At 36.7% G+C, this 18,006-nt stretch overlaps 4 protein-coding genes across 5 annotated transcripts; 2 read left to right on the top strand and 2 right to left on the bottom strand.

Moving 5' to 3' along the window:
* Positions 1 to 457: 457 nt before the first annotated feature.
* Positions 458 to 11,232, bottom strand: LOC116175458 (transport and Golgi organization protein 1). Of its 2 annotated transcripts, none has more exons than XM_031493589.1 (7): positions 11,058 to 11,232; positions 8,996 to 10,942; positions 4,855 to 6,022; positions 1,465 to 1,566; positions 1,203 to 1,414; positions 663 to 1,157; positions 458 to 615 (listed from the first exon to the last, which is right to left on the bottom strand). In XM_031493589.1, exons 1-7 carry the CDS (start codon positions 11,161 to 11,163, stop codon positions 539 to 541), a joined length of 4,107 nt encoding a protein of 1,368 aa, XP_031349449.1. In that variant the 5' UTR covers positions 11,164 to 11,232; the 3' UTR covers positions 458 to 538. The 2 variants fall into 2 exon arrangements, with proteins under 2 accessions (XP_031349449.1, XP_031349450.1); XM_031493590.1 differs by having other exon boundaries at positions 663 to 1,139.
* Positions 11,233 to 15,154: 3,922 nt separating this feature from the next.
* Positions 15,155 to 16,149, top strand: LOC116177383. The gene is made up of 3 exons (XM_031496353.1): positions 15,155 to 15,503; positions 15,554 to 15,948; positions 16,064 to 16,149. The coding sequence occupies exons 1-3, from the start codon at positions 15,294 to 15,296 to the stop codon at positions 16,131 to 16,133; spliced, it is 675 nt and encodes a 224-aa protein (XP_031352213.1). The 5' UTR covers positions 15,155 to 15,293; the 3' UTR covers positions 16,134 to 16,149.
* A 315-nt stretch (positions 16,150 to 16,464) lies between these two features.
* On the top strand, positions 16,465 to 17,387 carry LOC116175741. Its single transcript, XM_031494012.1, has one exon. The coding sequence runs from the start codon at positions 16,516 to 16,518 to the stop codon at positions 17,356 to 17,358; it is 843 nt and encodes a 280-aa protein (XP_031349872.1). The 5' UTR covers positions 16,465 to 16,515; the 3' UTR covers positions 17,359 to 17,387.
* Positions 17,357 to 17,986, bottom strand: LOC116175742. The gene is made up of 2 exons (XM_031494013.1): positions 17,545 to 17,986; positions 17,357 to 17,494 (listed from the first exon to the last, which is right to left on the bottom strand). Exons 1-2 carry the CDS (start codon positions 17,946 to 17,948, stop codon positions 17,446 to 17,448), a joined length of 453 nt encoding a protein of 150 aa, XP_031349873.1. The 5' UTR covers positions 17,949 to 17,986; the 3' UTR covers positions 17,357 to 17,445.
* Between the last annotated feature and the right edge of the window lie 20 nt (positions 17,987 to 18,006).

The raw sequence follows: 18,006 nt of genomic DNA, 5'->3' as shown, positions 1-18,006 counted from the left end.
CATTTTGTTTCAGAAGACCTCCAGGTATTGTGATGCTGCCTTTAGTCCAAATTTTCACTTAGCAGATAATTGATCCGAAACCATCTTCCCTTAGACAATCTTAGTCCCTAAAAATCCTCACAGCAGCTTTCTTCCAACCAATTCACAAGATCTTCGTATTATTGAGAAAACAGATTTAAATCTCATCATGATATATATGAATTTTTACTTCTAAATTTGTTTACATTTATACAGATGTGGATGACATTATGGAAAACAGAATACCTACATAGTCTCAATTATTATTACAAGTACTTTCCAATTCAATTTTTTACTATACATATTTATACTTTGTACAATTTTCCAAATCCTTTTCCGTTTCGATAAAATCGTAGAATACATAATTTCAGTATATAGAAAGCACCATCACTAAAGTTTAATAAAATATCACTTTTCAGCTTAAAAATACCATGGTAAATGCCGATGATTTAAAATTCGTTTTAATCCCAAACGAAAACTCACAACACTAATATTAATAACAAAAGCAATAATACAAGTGCTAAACTTTCGAATTATGTCTATTGATTTTTTCTAAGGATTCTGTAGAGTTTGCTGACCCTGAACTGTGACCTGGACCTAAAAGATCGTTAGTTAGGCACCACTACAAATAATGACGATATTACCTTTACTATTTCTGATATTGTTCATCATAGGCGGTGGCCGATGTAAATCTCTCCTATTGTCGTCTCTTCGATCTTCTCTATTATATGAATTATATCCTCCATACATTGGAGGTATCGGCATTCTGTCATAGTCGTCATCGGAGGTTGGCGATGGACTATTTCTACTGTATGGTGAATAGGCTCTGTCATGTTGGAAACGTGAATTTAGTGGAGGCGATGAAATTCGTCCGAGAGGTGGTGGTCTGTGATCGCCAGGTAACAAAGAGGGCGGTGGTGGCATGAACGCCGGCGGGTGCAGCGGAACCCCACCCAAAGGTGGAGGCATAAATGGTACACCCGGAGGTGGAGGCAAGAACGGCAATCCGGGAAGTGGTGGAGAAATTGTTAAATTTTCACGAGTACCAAACAGTAAAGATGGTGAAGGGCCTGCATCATTTGCCATATGGGTGGGAGTACCCTGTATTTCCCCATTAAGCTCTATGGGAGATTGAATTCCTAAAATTAATTGTAAAACCGCAAACTGCAAATTGTAACACTTACGATTGTGCATTTTTTCCTCATTAAGCGTTCTCTCTTGTAATGTTAGTCGATTCCGCAACAACGCTGCTTCTTGCTTTGCGTCGTCCAACTTTCTCTCCGTCTGACGTACGGCGACCCAGTTTTCGTGAGCCTTCTTCTCCAATACAGATATCTGACTCTTCATCTGCACTTCTTGTTCCAAAATTTCTTGCTTAAGGGATTCGTTTTGAGCTCTTAACGGTAAAGATTAACGACATATCTAGGACAAATTTGCACAACATACTTGTAATTCTGTAATTCCTCCTGCATGTATTTGATTCGTTCGATCGTCGATGTGGCTTCGCCTTGTTTTTCGACCCACATAGATTCCTGCTTGCTCAGTTCCCTTCAATTCAAATTCGGATTTAAAAATCATCTAATTGTAAGATGGTGTTTATATATTTATGTTAGTGTTAATTTTTTCTTATTTTTGTTAAATAGAGAATGGTTCCTTTTGTTCAATATTTAATTACAAGCTTAGAGCTTCAGTATATCTGTTAAATGCAAAACTTATCATCACCAAGTTCTTTTGTGTAACGGTAAATCACATTAAAACTATTAGTCAAACTAGCACCAAAATATATTGTGCTATTTTTGTGGAAATGATGTCGTAAACACTCGGCCTTATAACTAAGAATCTTGACTTATGACTATTTTAGGGGTGACACAAGCTTTCAAAAATTAACCATTAACTAAAATAGAACCCTTTTAAGCAAAATTACCTGATTACAGAAGGAAATAAAAATTTTCTCTGGCTAGCACAGATACCACCTCCACCCCTGCGCATGCGCGTTTCTGCCTTTTATGTCTTAAGAATATGTGTGCCAAACTTGGTTCCAATTGGTTCAGCCGGAAATGAGAGTACAGACGGACTGACAGACAGACCGACATCGAGATTTTGTTTGATTCGTATTCCTGGTGCTTCAAAACGTGTATTTCGGTAAAAAAGGGGGAGGGGTCATTTTTTACCCCAATGCAATGCAGTACTTCCCTTACTGACATGCGGGAGTAATTCTCAAAGTCCTTGTGTGAGATCGAAGGGATTTGATCAGTATTATATTAGTCAGTATTGATACCATCAGTAAAAATTCGGTTCACCCGCCAAATTTTAGAAAATTTAATGCCATACAATTTTGTAATGTGCTATGATACAAAAAATATTCTTTGTTTACGAGATATAGGCGAAAATCTGAAAAAAAAACATTTCAAAACTGACATATCTGCAAAACTATCAGTCTTAGAAACAAAATTTACCAACATTGAGTTGAATGCTTTTGCAGCTAAAATGTACCGAAATGAAGATATAATTGAAAATCTGAAAAGTACCGGCTTTTTCAATATGGGGCCGTGGAGGAGGGTGAATTGTGTTGCATGTCAAACACTTACCGTTTGTAAGATAACAACCCTCTATTCACTGGATTATGAGTTGACAGTGCACAATGGATACATGCGCACATCTGATTTTTACAATATGCGATATGCTTGTCTTTACTCGAAGCATCTGTGATTAAAATTTCAGAAAAATATTGGCATTGAAAATCATCAAGATTTTTCTTGGCCCAGGTGGCAGAGATATAACCTACCGAATGCAAAAAGAACGAGCTAAATATCATGAAAACCATATAGGAGTAGTTACAGCCACGGATAGACGGAGAGAAACTGGCCATAATGGCGCCTTCCAACACTAGTTGACTTTGGGTCAATATTATGTAGCAAGTTTTAGAGGAGCAAAGGGAAACTCCATAGCAAAACCACCAAAAAGGTAAACAAAAATTAGTACCGGATAAGCTAGCCAAAGACAAACAATAATCAACTTCATTTCAGTACAGTTTAAGTTCAGAATTTCAAAACTCTATTAAACAAAGAAGAGTTTCCCCTTTTTTGCAACAAAGACCAAAACAAATCTTTTTCCCAAATAAACCAAGAGTCTGTATAAGTAGGTCGACCCATATTTTGGGTCAGCCCTCTGATGGTATCATTTATTAAACCATACTATGAAAATTACCTTTCAATAATGTGGCAAAGAGTAGCTTTCATAAGGGTGACTAGACTAATGTAGGCTGTGCAAATGCAGCATTACCAAATCCTACTTGATGGCATTGTTTTGATTCATATCATGATCCATGAATCACATCAAATATACAGGGTGTCATATGAAATATATACTTTCAATCAACCATATATTTTTTCGATTACATAAAATATAAATGCTCAAAACCATTTCAATAGATCGTCTGTGTACTTTCTGAGTTACAAGTTTTGGATAGAGACACACTGAGGAACGGGCGGGCACCAATTGTATATTATGTAGTAGATTTTATTTTATTATTGTAAAATAGTCGTAAATGTATGACTACTTGATTTACTTACCTTTGGTGGGCAAGAGTAGATGGAGTCCATGATCCATTGAAAGTTTTTTTAAATTATTCGGTAAAAAATTATTAATATTTTGTAATTTTTTTTTCTGAGGCGCAGTTATAATGATAAATAATGATCATTTTGCATCAGTAATTATACCAAATGACCAACTAAAAATTAATTATTTTTAGTTACATACAATCGCCACTAGAGGCGAAAAAAGTGCTTCAAAACAAAACAAAAACGGAATTTTCTCCAAAATTCTAATGGAATGATATACAGTGAGTTTTTTTTAAATGCGAACATAGGAGTTTGCATGCAATGTAATTTCCATATGTTCGATTTAAAAAAAAACACACATTAATCTATGAGGTGTGCGCGGTTCACATTCCCGAATCGCGCAACTTGTATGACTGTGAACAGCAACTCTAATAGTCTTTATGATGAAGAGTACTCGGTAAGATTTTTTTAAAGAAGCCATGTGAGGCCATAGCAACTTTAGGATACATTTTTCTTAAACTTACGGTAACTTGACCTCACAGGCCACTCACTGACACCACAACTCATTGTGAACCAACCCTCAATTATTTGTAGGTCATGTGCACCTGGTATTCTACGAATTTGATCTATTCAATACATAAATGAAGAAAATAAGAAAATAAATGCCAAAAACAATTACATATAATAAATGTTCGAAGTGTCCTCCTTCACCTCCATGACATTCTAAGCAATAACCTAACCGATTTCGTAATTAAATTTGACGGCGGTATTTTTAAAAATATGACAGCTGTCAATAATTGTATCTACTACTCATTTGAATTTGAATTGATGTTTTTTTTAAAATCGAACATTGCATGCAAACTCCTATGTTCGCATTTAAAAAAAATTCACTGTATGTAAAACGGTATACTTAAATGCAAAAAACCAGAAATTTGGTAAATATACTTCAAAATCAGAGGGGGGAAGGGGAGACTGGTTAAGGAAGTTATCTAACTTTTTCAGTTCCATGGATTTTTAAAAATTTGGGTTTGTTTGCCTGCATTATCGAATTAGTTTGCTAGGGTATAGAAATGCCTACATTTGTATTAAAAAAGTTGTAGACAATATGTTCCGTTACTGTGATACGAGTAAAAAACAAATTATTTCCATATGACACATAGGTTAGTTTAAAGGTTTAAACAGCAAAACTCTCTTGGCCACTCTCGAGGCCACTCTTATTTAAAAAATGTCTCGCATGTGCACCCAACCCAGTACGTAAATAATAAAAATTGTTTACCTTTGTAGTTGAGCTTCCCTCTCCTTGAAATATTTATCTAATACTTCCAATTTTGTTACAGCTTCTACTTTTTCGCGATCTGCAAGGTCATATTTCTCCTTAAAGCTACTGCAATCCTGCAGAACAGTCTCGTATCGACTTTCAAACGTACTGCACTTGTTACTTTGTACCTGCAGCTGCTCCATAAGCAACTGCTTATCGCTTCTTAACTGCAACAGCTCGGCTTGAATTGCAGTTACATCCAGCAAGGATTTAACACCGTCACTATTATTGGCGAGTTTTTTTATTTGGTTAACATTTTCTTTTAGTAGTCGATATTCGTTCGATTTTAATTCAAAATTACGCTTTACTTCCTCATATTTATCCGTGAGATCTTTCATCTGATCATTGAATTTATTTGTTTCTTTCGTTTGCTGAGACTGTCTTTTTGCCAAATCTTCTCTTAGACTATCCAATTCGTTTTCATACATACTTTGAGAGGTGTCTTTATCTTCTTCAAGTTTCAGAAGTGTTAACGCCATTTTATTGAGCTCGCTTTGCAATTCGGTCACTTTGGTATTGTTTATATCTACTTCCAGACGTAATTCGTGGTTTTCGGTTTCCTTAACATTTAAATTATCGTTATAATTGTTAATTAAATCTTGCTGCTCAATAATTTGTCTTTGCAATTGTTCTATATTAGCTACTAGGGTATCACTGCCGTTTTCGGAGTTCAAAATTTGCGATAACATTCGATTTAACTCCATGCCGACTTCCGTAGAATTTTCGAGCTCCTTTTCGAGAACCTTCACCTGCGCCTCCAAAACTGAACGAGATTCTCGCTCCTCCTCCAGTTCCGCTTCGAGGTTTGCGACCGCTTCACTAGAAACGATATTAGATTTTTCGTCGAATTCGCATTCAATATCTGCCAATTTGTTTGTAAGTAACTCATTCTCCTTTTGGGTGATCAAGAATTGTTTTTGTAAATGATTGATTTTTCCAATCAGAATTCCCTCCCGCCCACGCTTGTCTATATAGGCGTAACCCCACAAAAATACTACTACAGTCACGGCTGTAATAACCAGAACTGTTAATATTTTATAACTTATTATTGGAAGTTCGAGGTTATATCCTTCACCATTTTCGCTATCCACGATTTCTTCCAATTTGCAATCCGCCGAACAACTGTCTGAAATAAATACATAAATTAACAATCGCCAATCGGTGTACTAACTTTGGTAGGTATAAGCATTTATTATATACACTTGTTAGAATTTTCCAGTCATTTTGCCCAATCACGCTTCTAGTGGGGTAAACGTGCAACATTTTAAAGTCCTAGGCCTACTTCAATTTTTTTACAAGTTTTTATATTTTATGTAATTGGATTTTTTTAGGAAATGCTACTTAAAAAAAGGTTAAAAATAGAATGTAATGACCGCACCGACAGGAGCACTTCGATATTTTATTTAAAATATTTAATGAAGGTAAATTGGGGAGAACGTTTCTATTTGCTTCAAATTTGCTACACGGTCATTACATTCTATTTTGAAGTTTTTTAGTACTTAAAATTTTTTGAATTTCCTCAAATAATGTAATTAAAAAATAAAAACTTAAAAAAATCAAAGTAGGCCTAGGACTTTGAAATTTTTCAGCGCATTTCGTCTCCAATATGCAATAAACGTTAATTGAACATTTTAAAGGCACCCTTAATTTTTCGAAACTAAAATTATTTATTTATTTATTGCTCCTCTCTTGTTCTGGGCCCTCAACAGGCTTGTGTCCAATTACAGAGTGACCCGTATAATGCTTTTTATAGGTCACAAATTTGTTTCCAACCAAGCAGGGATGATCCCCGGACTCTCAAAATTCAATTCGACATGCTGTATATTTAAAGAAATTCAAGTACTGGCATACGAATTGGTTAAAGTAGTCACTTTCCCAACTACATTAATGTTTCCTGACCAAATAATACAAAGGGTTACGATTCCCTGTACTAACGATTTACAATCTCAAACGAGATCTCAATAACCGATTGCACCAAGCTGGAAGATTCTCGTTAGCTAGTAATAAATTCATTAGAAAAATTACTTTCTCAATACAATAAAATTGCCACGTTTATTATACAGCAATATTCCTCATTCAATCTCAAAGTGTTGATTGATCAAACTCTTGAAATTGATACAAATTACTAGGTCACGTATAATGAATGGCGCCATTGATTGACAGTTCAAGTTATACTCACTCCAAAGTAGGTGAGCCGACAGCAAATGTAGATGTATAAAAAAAATTTGCGCACAATCGACCACTCAAGACGTGCCAACAAGTCCTGTAACGAAGCACACCGTTTTCGTACACGGATTCGATTAGAGTTAATGAACGCCCGGTACATTGACGAAAGCTACCAGTTTTAATGAACACATGGTACATGAAGGAACTCACTTCTTTACAAGAAATTGTATACTATTTCTTTTCTAAGAGTTGGAAATAGAAGATAAAGGTAATGACCTTAATTTGTAGCGCCGTTTTAGCCACCGATAAAAAATCAAGATACCGGAACTAATTTGCAGTTTATAGCCGTTCCCATAGAATCTTTGCATCTTGGATCCAAAAGCTCTCCTCGATTGGGAGAGGAGGGAAAATTAATATTGTATGACTTCAGGTCCGTTAATTAATGATTTAGTTGCTCAATGTATAGAAACCAAAAGGCGCGCGCTTACACGTTCATAAACCTGATAAAATTAACCTGTCGCTTGATCCCAAAATTCCGGGACGCGATCGGTGTTTTGGAATTTTAACTGGACAAAGCAAGTAAGCATAATTAACCGTCGCTAATTAGATATGTTGCAACTAACCTCGTCTGATTAGGTTGTGTTTGGTGTCAAATAAAGCGCGCTTAATTAGCATGAATTTTAAGACTGGTTCCAGAGTTTTAAGATAACAGGGGATCCGAGTAATTAATTAAAGAAGGTTTCATTTTTGAACGTTATCACCCGAGTACGCCGGTCGGCTAGAAATTTCAATGATCCCTTTCCGCATTTTGGGAGTTCTATATAATGTAACAGTATGATGTAGGCGTCTCTCACAGTGAATGCGTGTTCGCACGGACTTCGTCGCAATCCATTCTTCTCGAGTTATTGGTAGACAGAATTCAATTTCGCCCGTTTAAAAGTTCCACTATTGTTGGCATTTACGGTAATTCTAGTTCGCACATTATCCCATGTAATAGAGAGTCACCAAAACTAATTCGAGCGTTTAAACTTTTCGCATTTGTTTTACACGTATTTAACTTCGCTACCATATTCGCACAACCCACCAACCTGTGCAAATTCAAATAAAACACCCCACAATAATTTACAGGCGGTTGACTTAATTTCGCTCGCGGCACCCACCCCTTCACGCAAATCGTTTTACAGGTGCACCTATACGTGTGTACCTACCTTAAGATATAAAATTGAACTGCCCATTTTTTAATTCGTACAAACTAAAAATAAATATTGCAAGTTCAGTTGTAAATAGTTTATTTCATGGTAGGTATTGTATTTGTTATATTCTGAGAAATACAAACAACACTGTTGACCTACAACAATGTCAGAGACAAAGCAGTCTACTGTTTCTACCTCGGTTTCTACTGTTACTTCAAGAGTAAACTCATAATCTCATTTAAAAGAATGAAAAGAATTTAAATGAACAACTCTTGAGCAAGCAGCCAAGCAAGCAGCAAGTCCATACCTGCTCTACATTCAGAAAAAAGAAAATTCACAACCACTAGTTCACTAAATATTCAAAAAAGGAGTTTCTTTAAAATTTCTCTGCATGGAGGCATTTTGTTGAGACCCAATACTTTCCCTTTATTACATTCACTTCTCACGCATCCAACTAATCCACAAATAAGAGATTTACTTCTGCACATGCGCGCACGTAGCTTTTGATATGTTCAATATAATAATCAATTTGCCTTTACTAACAAAATCTAACTAAAATCAGCAGAAGGATACGGCCAGTCTGAAAATTGCCTGCAAAAATCCGCAAATTAACGCAATTTATCAAAAAAGATTTTAAAGTCGGACAACAATACAATGAACTTTTTTCTGTGACGAACCCAATACTTAACCTACCAGTTCGGAAAAGTAACATTTCTGCTACAGTAGAAAAGATAACTTACCTTCACTCGGGCGCGAAAGCAGAGAACCAAAGTCGTGCAAATGAGTCTCCACCTCATCTTCATTACTAGATTCCACTGCCACCTCTTCTACAATCTTAACATCCTCTTCTTTTGCACTTTCAGAATTTATATCTTGCGGTGCCAGAAAACCATTTGTGTACTCATTATAACTGCTTGAACGGTCGGGCCCATTGTCTAACCCCAAATTGTTACTCATTGACAAATAGTCTTCCGAGTGTTTAGCATAAGGGAATAGAGGAGTGCTCCCACTGCCTTTATCCGCAGTACCACTGACGGCGGCCAATTCCTCGGCGGAAGAGTCTGTAAAACTGCTACCACTCTGCGCTTCCGTTTCTGCTGTGGCATTCTGTGTATATTCGGATTGTAAACTTATAACATTTTGCTCTTGTTTGTGTGGAATTTCGCTATTTTGCTCACTAAGCTCTGGCTGTTCCAAAATGGCTTCGTGTGCCTTCTCTTCATCAGTTTGGGATGCAACAGCGCCTTCCGGTGTGGACATGTGAGTATCATTTTGAATTTCAAACTTCGTCTCATCTACATACCCCTCAGTAGTATTGTCGAGTACATCAGAAGTATGACTGTTGTTCTGAGCTTCTAGTTTCTCGTCTGTATCATTTTTTGTTGACTCCTGCTCGCCACTTTCTTCTTGATTTGCTTCCTCTATTTTACTTCCTTGTTTGTCACCGGCCAAAGAGGGATCCAGTTCATACTCTTTCCCTGATTTCTGTTCACTCCCCACCTCAAACCCTTCCGAAGTTTGTGCAGATTCTTCTTTTTGCTCACTTTCCTCTTTAGTAAATTGAGTAGGTTTTGCTTCGTTTTGTTCACTAACCATTTCACTTGGTGTAGGTTCTTTTGCTTGTTCACTTTCCATTCCTTCTCCTTTAGTAGATTGACTAGATTTTGCTTCATTTTGTTCACTCTCCTCTTTAGAACTCAGTATAGGTTCTTCTGTTTGTTCACTCTTACTTTCCTCCCCCTTAGAAGTTTGTGCAGATTCTTCTTGTTCAGTTCTCGTTCCACCCTCTGTAGAATTAGGTATAGCATCTTCTTTTCGCTCACTTTCCTCTTTAGTAGATTGAAGAGGTTTTTCTTCCTTTTGTTCACTGCTAGTTTCTTCCCCTTTAGAAGTTTGCGTGGATTCTGGATCATCTTCTTCCTTTTCATCCTCTTCCATGTCAATATCATCTGCCTCATCATTTTCATCTTCCCCCTCTTCATCATCTCCTGAACTTGCAACATCATCCGACTGTGCTTTTGAATCAGACACAGTATCCCTTTCTGTTGCAGTGTTCTGAGTTTGAGAGACTGCGATATTTTCAATAGTGGAGCCTGTTTCTTTTTTGTCACTCAAATTATCATTTCCTTTTATTGAATGTTCAGGAAGATCAATGGTTTCAGTCGAATTATTTGCGGCACTTTCTTTGTGGTGTAACGATTGAGAGGTAGAAGTAGTGGATGGTCCGTCAGCCGGATTGGTAGTTTCTGGATGAACAGTAGAGGCAGGAAGAGGCAACGGTTCCGTTTGTTGTGGATTTGAGTTATCCGGCTTTGGCACTAAACTAGGTTGCACTGTGCTTTCAGTACTCGATGGATTAATATCCGGTTCATTGTAAATAGTAGTACCATCCACGACCGTATACGCTTTCGTAACCTCCAACTGTGGCTGTTCATTTTTAGAAGGCACTTTTGAAATTGGTTCAACATCTACTTCGAAAGTGGGATTTTTTAAAGTTCTTGATTCCCGTAACATGCGATTGGGGACATATCCCTTTACCCCATTAATTTCAACTCCCCATAGATCTTTGTTTATTCCCGCTGCCTTGCTGTAGATTTTGACCAGCTCGTTGGGTTGAAATGACAATAAACGAGGATCATTAGAATGAGTTGCATACCTTAGTATAGTTTTTCCTTCGCCGATTACCTCTAAAACAGTGCGTAAGCTGTACGATTATAAACATTTAATAAAATTTTAAGCATATTGCTTTAACAAACAGCAGTTGATACATTTGAAAATGAGGTTATGAAAATTAAAACGAACCTGAGCAATCTTCATTTCCACATAATCTTTTTTCCGAAAGTTGTGCATTAACTAAAAACGCATTTAGAATAAATACGGCCTTATAAAAAAGTAGAAAATTAAACATCCTTTCGAAATTTGACAAGTCGTTTCGTTTTGAGCCACATCATTCGCTTTAACCTTTGATCTAAAGTCATACCAACTACTCTACAACAGAATAACTACTACAATACAGAGCCGAACTTTAGATAATAAGGGTATTTTACTAGGGGTAAATTTTCAGTGAGGAAAATCATGAGAACACGTTTTGTTTACATTTAAGTCTCGAGGGGGTATATATCGTCACAAAATAGTCATCTCAGGACAACCCTCAAAGCAGTGTAGTTGTGACAGATACTTTATTTGATTATCTACTATCTAGATACAGATACAGATAATTATATTAAAAAAATTGTATCTAGATACATATTGTTTCAGTGTATCTAGATCAGAGACTTGTATTTCATATCTAAATAGCATATAGTGGAAAAAAGAAGTTCAGCGCATGCCTTGGAATTCGAGTAAAAAAATTCACATATAACAATATTAGGTTGTATAAAAAAGTGATAATTACTTTGAAACAAAAATTCAACTTAGTGTTCAAGAAAGAACAACCTCAAAGGAGCCTGATATATTCGGTATTAGGAAAAGGGGGGGGGGGGGAGAGCACCATTACAAATTCTCCACCCTTAAGGACGGGACTGTTAAACCAACCGAATCAAAGATCCGGCCTACAAGGTAAACCTAAACAAATACAAAACGGAAATTTGGCCTTTTGTAGCTCGATAGGTTCCACTTAATTGCACTATGAAGTTACACCCAGGGGTTGGTAAAATTATTGTTAAGGGTTTCGGTACCGCTTCCGGTTCTGTGGTTTCACTAATTTCCGTTTCCGGTTTCGGTTCCAATTATTTTTCGGTTTTTAAGGGTTCCAGCATAAGTAAATTACATATTATTAAAAAAACAAATTATTAATTATAGAAAACACACAATTAAGCACATTATTCTTTTATTTTTTATATTGTTTTGGCTTAATTGAAACTTATTTTTAGTTCCTTTCACCTCTGTCAACTGCCTGTCTCTTTCTACTTTCCTTTTCTTCAGCAGTATAGTTTCAACTGTTATGCTTTCCTTATATATTTCTCAACCCTCTTACTGTTTTTGATTCATTTTCGGTATTAGTCACTCTAAAATATTTTATATTTGTTTGGTATTAAGGTTAAGTTGTTTGAAATTAGTGGATAGCTCTGAATAAAAAGGTGAATTTGGATTTTTGGGTTTTGAAATTTTATATCTCGGAAACGAATTCAGATTTTAAAATTATTACAATTTTGTTATCCATGTAAACTAGGGCTATATCGAGTGCCAAATATTTTGTGAAAAGTTTTTAAATTAAATGGGCCATCGCTAGGTGGCGCTACTTAACTGAATTCTTTTAAATGGAATACGCTACTTTTAATTCGATTTTTGGAATTTAGTACAAGGTATTTGTGATAACTTTACTTATATGTGCTCCCAACCGGTCTCGTTTACGTAAATAAGATATATGGCCCTAGCTTGCATTTACATATAACAAAGCTTTAAGAATTTCTAACCCTATATTCGTTCCCGTGATATCGCGCTGTCCCATTCCTCGCTGAATATCCTGTATATAAGCAAAATGAATAATATTAAATCTAAGAAAACGCATCAGAATCAAATTTTACGAGCATATAAAACGCAATTCCCCCGCACATAGCGCAACGTGCCTACTTTAAGAGAGATAGAACCGAAAAATACCGGTTCTTTGGCACTAATAATAATGGTACCGGTATCGGTTCCATATCATAACTTCTTAAATAACAATTCCGGTTCCCAGTGAGGGGCATTTTAATGCAACCGGTTCCGGTTCTTTTCGGTTCCGGTTCCAACCCCTCGTTACACCACCCATTTAACTAATTTATTTTTAAAAAACTTGTTACACGTTTGTTTACCTATACCTAGTTCCGTAGTTTGTTTCCAACTGCAGTTTTCGCAATGCGCGGTACAGCTTCACTATTCGGGATCGAAATGTACGCACGTTTGGTTTTTGGCCCAACAAAATTTGTATATACGGAACAGTTTCGACATCTTTTAGTAAAAGACGCTTAGGTCGGCAAAAAAGCTATCACTTTTTAGGTATGTACTACCTAATCGACTATACTTAGTCCTTTTTTGTAACAAAATTCATTCATTAATAAACATTTTGACACCTTTTGGCTAAATTGTTGGTTACCAAAAATACATACATATGTATCAATTCTTAGAGCAATTGCGTTTGGACTTTTTCTCAACAAAATTGCTGCTCAAATAACAATTTTAAAATGTTCTAGCTAACCATATTTTGGGCGCCACCGAACATGGTCAACATTAGAGCCGCTCCACTTGCAATTGTCATCAAGTTTACCTGACTTGAGTAACCATAGAGGCAGTACCAAGGGAAGGCTATGTAAGTATGGAAGTAAGTTCACCATCCGCTCAAAATCCAGATACTTACCACCATTTTTCAACCAGTGCTGCCAATCTAGCTGATATTAATACGATGATGTCCAAAAGCATTAACTGTGGTTATGATTCCTGTGACACACTGTATAGGTATGTAAGACATTTTGTCGAAAATTGTCCTTGCGGCGGCGGTTTTTGTAAAAAAAATGGGGCCGTTTTATAGATTTCCTTAAATCTCTTTGTAATCAGCCGAAAACGGTACTAAAAACAAAGGGTTCCCAACTGAAACATTTAATATATCGGGTTTTTCGACAAAGACGTAGTATTTGAGCTGAAACTGACCCAATAAATGTGAACGTGATGGTGTATACTACTATATGATATCTTTACATTGGTTACTTGGTTGATAGGCTTTTCCAGACATTGCTTCCATATAAGAGCTTGAAAAGTAACTTGCTTGATATGCTGAAGTAAAGCATTTTCCTTTGGAGATGTATTCTCAAATCCTCTACTTTTTTAATAAAAAGGAACCGTCATAGTCTACACCCATTATAACTGTGTTTCAAAGAAATGTTGCTTCATGCAGTTAATATTAGGATAGACCATCCACATTTTCTAAGCCCCTTCCTTGCCTACTCCCCAAACTGATAATACAGTGTCGGAACCTGTTACAGAATGAAATATAGGCAAATATCTACAGGTCTGCTGTGATAAATGAGAACATAGGTCCTGTTGCCTATTGGCCTACGATTTTTCTGTTCCAAAAACAATTCAAAGTTATTGAATATTTTCAACATTCGAAAAGGCAGATACTGCAATGGCTACAACATCTGAGTCTACTGTTCGAATGCTACGCATTTGTGGCCATTAGCAGGTGAACTTTGCCGAAGATAGTATTGCTCTTTCTTCAAGCGTACATACCTACAGACTATTGTTTATTAAACAAATATAGCAACCGAGCTCCTGGGTATGTCTATAGCGTGACATTCCGTATTGTATGGCTGAAGCTATGTTAATTGTGAATTTCATCCAATTCGATTCATAACTAACGGAGTTGTCAAAAGGGAATTCCTTATTTCTTGGCCTACATTGCCAATTCTGGCCCGTCTCTTGCTATAAGGAAGAAACACTGTAAGTACCTAATATTGTTGGGTAGCCTCTTTGTCTTCAGCTGCGTTGACGTTATAATTGAAACAGCAATATTTATGAAAATATTTTGATGTGGTAAAAGAAGTTGTTCTTACCCTTAAACTAATTTCATTTTCAATTAAAGTTGTAATTTTGTAAGAAAATCGTTGTATATTGTTCTTTACACCTAAGCGGCAAATCATCCCGATTAAAATGCAACAATAATTGTTTTCTGTACAAACTTAATATTCCAGAAAAACTCCTTTCCGTTTAGGTCATTGAGCTTCTTTAAGTTTCTAAAATTGGCACACAAAAAATTAATGTGCCGCCAGTTCATTTGTAAATATCAGATTGGGTACATTTTTGGTAAGATAAGATGCGCGGATAAAAACGCCGCCAAGAATTAATTTAAGTTCGAAGACCTCAAGTTTACCGTGCTAAACTCAATCAAACTCCCACTTTAATTCTTCTTGCCCTGACCTTCCTTTAAACCCGAGTTTTCTTTCTAAAGTCATCGACCAATAATATATGTTTTGATACTAACAGTTCTTCAGTTATTATTGCAGTTCTTTCAAGATCAGTCCAGGTACCTATTCAATTTGCGCGAACCTTAAAAAACGCATCAGCATGAAACGTTTCACGATCACTTGTGTTTGTGTAATCAGTTTTTTGTTAGTTGACCCAATTTATAATGCTCCCAGTCCCAGACATAGAAATAGAGATCGTTCGTCAACTACGTTTGATCAAACGCAATCTGGGGATTATAATGTTCAACTGCATTTGAAAGACTTTCATATTATTGCCGTACTTGGAGACGACTCCTGGGGAAGTTTAGGCGTAAGTAAATGAGGGTTGTTTGAAATTATTTCTAAGAGACAATGTTACAGGATTATGACTACAATTACGACTACTCTGATTTAACTATCAAACCAATTGTACCAGCTACATCCGAACAGCCCCCAGCATCTTCGAGTGTTTCGCCAGACATGGAATCATCCCCAAACGATGTATCAAATGCAACAAGTACTACGAAAGTAAGCAGTGAGCAACAATCGAGTACCGAATCAGTTTTGTCCTCAACTACCCCTAAGCCGATTGAAACAACGAAATCTGAACCAATAACCAATGTCTCCTTAATACCAGTGAAAATCATAACAGACGGTGATAGCGATCATCCATTACCACCTGGTGAAATTCTTCACTACAGAAAGTGCACGGAAGGGTATTCCAGGGATGCACAAGGTCGATGTCGAAAAATTGTGAGAAAAAGTTCACAACTTCCGTAAGTGACACGTATTTTAGATAGTCGCCATCTAAATTATAATAATTGTTGTAAACTATGTACCAAACTATTCAAATAAATTATTTTGGGAAGCGTTTAACTCATATATTTTTAGGTTCGGTATTACCCGATTTGCAGCAAGCCTCGCATCAAAAATTAGACGAATAGGATCAGCAACATCGTAAATTGTTGAGCAGTGTAACTTGTTACAATTACATTTAATTAATAAACAATTTTTATACATGTGTTCGTTTTAGTAATTAGAACCCCAGTCGGTTATTAAATACGAAACAAAAATTTTCGTGGTGGTAGATACTGAGGCATGGGTAAACCTGTTCTGGTCACCCTCGGGACACCTACCACAGTTAAATAAGTTCGCATATGTACATAAAAAAAGTAAATAGGTACCTACTTAATTTTAAAAAAAGTAATCCCGTTACAGGGAAGCGTTACCTCTCCGTATATTACGGTAAATTGTTTATTTTCTTCCACAAAACGGATTCGTTTTCGTTTAAATTGCCAGTTTAAGTTTAGTATTCCAACCATAAACATCGTTTCTGATAAAATATGGGCACGGTAATTTTGCTAATTGTGGCTTCGTTCGTTCTCGCACAATCATCCCCAATTTCGCATAAACTGAAATACAATCAGAGTCAAGAGGGAGTATGGAATATTCGGGCAGATTTGGAAAATTTCTTAATTTTCATTATTCCGACGTCGCGTGGATCTGGCGCACATCACAACGCGAGTTTGCTGGATTTCCTTTCGAAAACGGTCCCGATGTCGAGGCACAGGAATCGACACGAAAATACGGCGACCGAGGATCCGAACAAGTCAGTGGAAACGGAACAGTTTATTGAATCGAAAACGGCACCCTATCACGTTGACATCAGTCAAGCGCGAAGACATTTGGCGAAATTACATCCAGAATTAAATGTTAAGGATGACGTGATACAATCGGGGAGCGTGTCTTTGTCGAAACTTCAAAATCGTGCCATCAGATCTGCCAGGGCGTTTATTGTCAGAGTACCGATGGAAAATCAAAACGTGCTCGCTTACAACCATAAAGAAACAAAAGAAGAATTTAAGAAAGGTTCGGGAGACAAGCCGAAGTTAGAAATTAAATTCGAAGATTTATCGCCCGAACTAAAAACCACCTACGCCAATATTCTAGCGGACGTTATCAAAACTGGATTAAAGGAATATTTTCGAAAAGTTGCCGTTGATTTGGAAGAGAGCCATCATGAGGAGGACGATGATGAGGTACCACTGAAAGTTCGCAAGGAAGAAAAGAAAAAGATGGTCGAGAAAATAAAGAAGAAAAAAGAAGGAGTTCCTAACAGTGAATTAGAACCGCCAAAAGCCGAATCCGTAGAGAAAAGCGAAACTCCAAAAAAGACTTTGATTTGAAATGTGATCTTATAATACCCATGTTATTTTTCAACAAATAAATTTATTTTATTCCACTTCGACATTTACAAATGGTTAATTTCTAGCTTACGACTTCTTTCCAGTATTTACCAAAGCAGGAAAGCGGAACTTGGACCTGGGAATAATAAAAGATAAGTAACGCGGTACAAAAACGATGCAACTCACCTTTTCGATTTTTGGGCCGAATTAATCGTAACTTTGTCTCCGCCGTTAGAATCTACAATTGCCGACGAATTTTGAGACGGCTTGTTTTCCAACAAAGCGTCTTCGATTTCTTCGTTGCTATCGGATCCAAATAACTCACCCCCAAGTATCTGCGAGTCGAAAAGGGCGGCGGCGGTGAGTAAAATATCGCTCGGTGCCCATACCAAAACAAAATCTTTCACGTTGATGCGGTAATTTTCTTTGCCCTTCTGTGTCTGATCGATTAAAGGGGCCGATTCGTCGCTCTCACTGTCACTGCAATTTTTAGCGGACGCCGGTTCATGTCTCGACTTGTAGGGTGCAGCGTTTGCACCAGCAATAAAAAAAATTGCCAATGCGAGCTGTATTGTTAATTTTAAACACATGATTGGAGATGTTTGCGTTGCAAAACTTGCAGATCAAGTGATAGTGATACCACCAGCG

This window comes from Photinus pyralis, unplaced genomic scaffold, assembly GCF_008802855.1.
Source record: "Photinus pyralis isolate 1611_PpyrPB1 unplaced genomic scaffold, Ppyr1.3 Ppyr1.4_LG7, whole genome shotgun sequence".
In the NCBI taxonomy this organism is placed as follows: Eukaryota; Metazoa; Arthropoda; class Insecta; order Coleoptera; family Lampyridae; genus Photinus; species Photinus pyralis.
The sequence above is the reverse complement of the archived record's forward strand: the minus strand, read 5'-3'. Positions and strand labels throughout refer to the sequence as shown.

Coding starts and splice junctions, on each gene's coding strand:
- LOC116175741 (XM_031494012.1), top strand. CDS start 16,516: ATGGGCACGGTAATTTTGCTAATTGTGGCTTCGTTCGTTCTCGCACAA.
- LOC116177383 (XM_031496353.1), top strand. CDS start 15,294: ATGAAACGTTTCACGATCACTTGTGTTTGTGTAATCAGTTTTTTGTTA. Junction 15,504..15,553: donor ACTCCTGGGGAAGTTTAGGC/GTAAGTAAATGA, acceptor ACAATGTTACAG/GATTATGACTACAATTACGA. Junction 15,949..16,063: donor AGAAAAAGTTCACAACTTCC/GTAAGTGACACG, acceptor ATATATTTTTAG/GTTCGGTATTACCCGATTTG.
- LOC116175742 (XM_031494013.1), bottom strand. CDS start 17,948: ATGTGTTTAAAATTAACAATACAGCTCGCATTGGCAATTTTTTTTATT. Junction 17,495..17,544: donor TCGGCCCAAAAATCGAAAAG/GTGAGTTGCATC, acceptor TATTATTCCCAG/GTCCAAGTTCCGCTTTCCTG.
- LOC116175458 (XM_031493589.1), bottom strand. CDS start 11,163: ATGTTTAATTTTCTACTTTTTTATAAGGCCGTATTTATTCTAAATGCG. Junction 1,567..4,854: donor AGGGAAGCTCAACTACAAAG/GTAAACAATTTT, acceptor TTTGAATTGAAG/GGAACTGAGCAAGCAGGAAT. Junction 616..662: donor CAATATCAGAAATAGTAAAG/GTAATATCGTCA, acceptor ACGATCTTTTAG/GTCCAGGTCACAGTTCAGGG.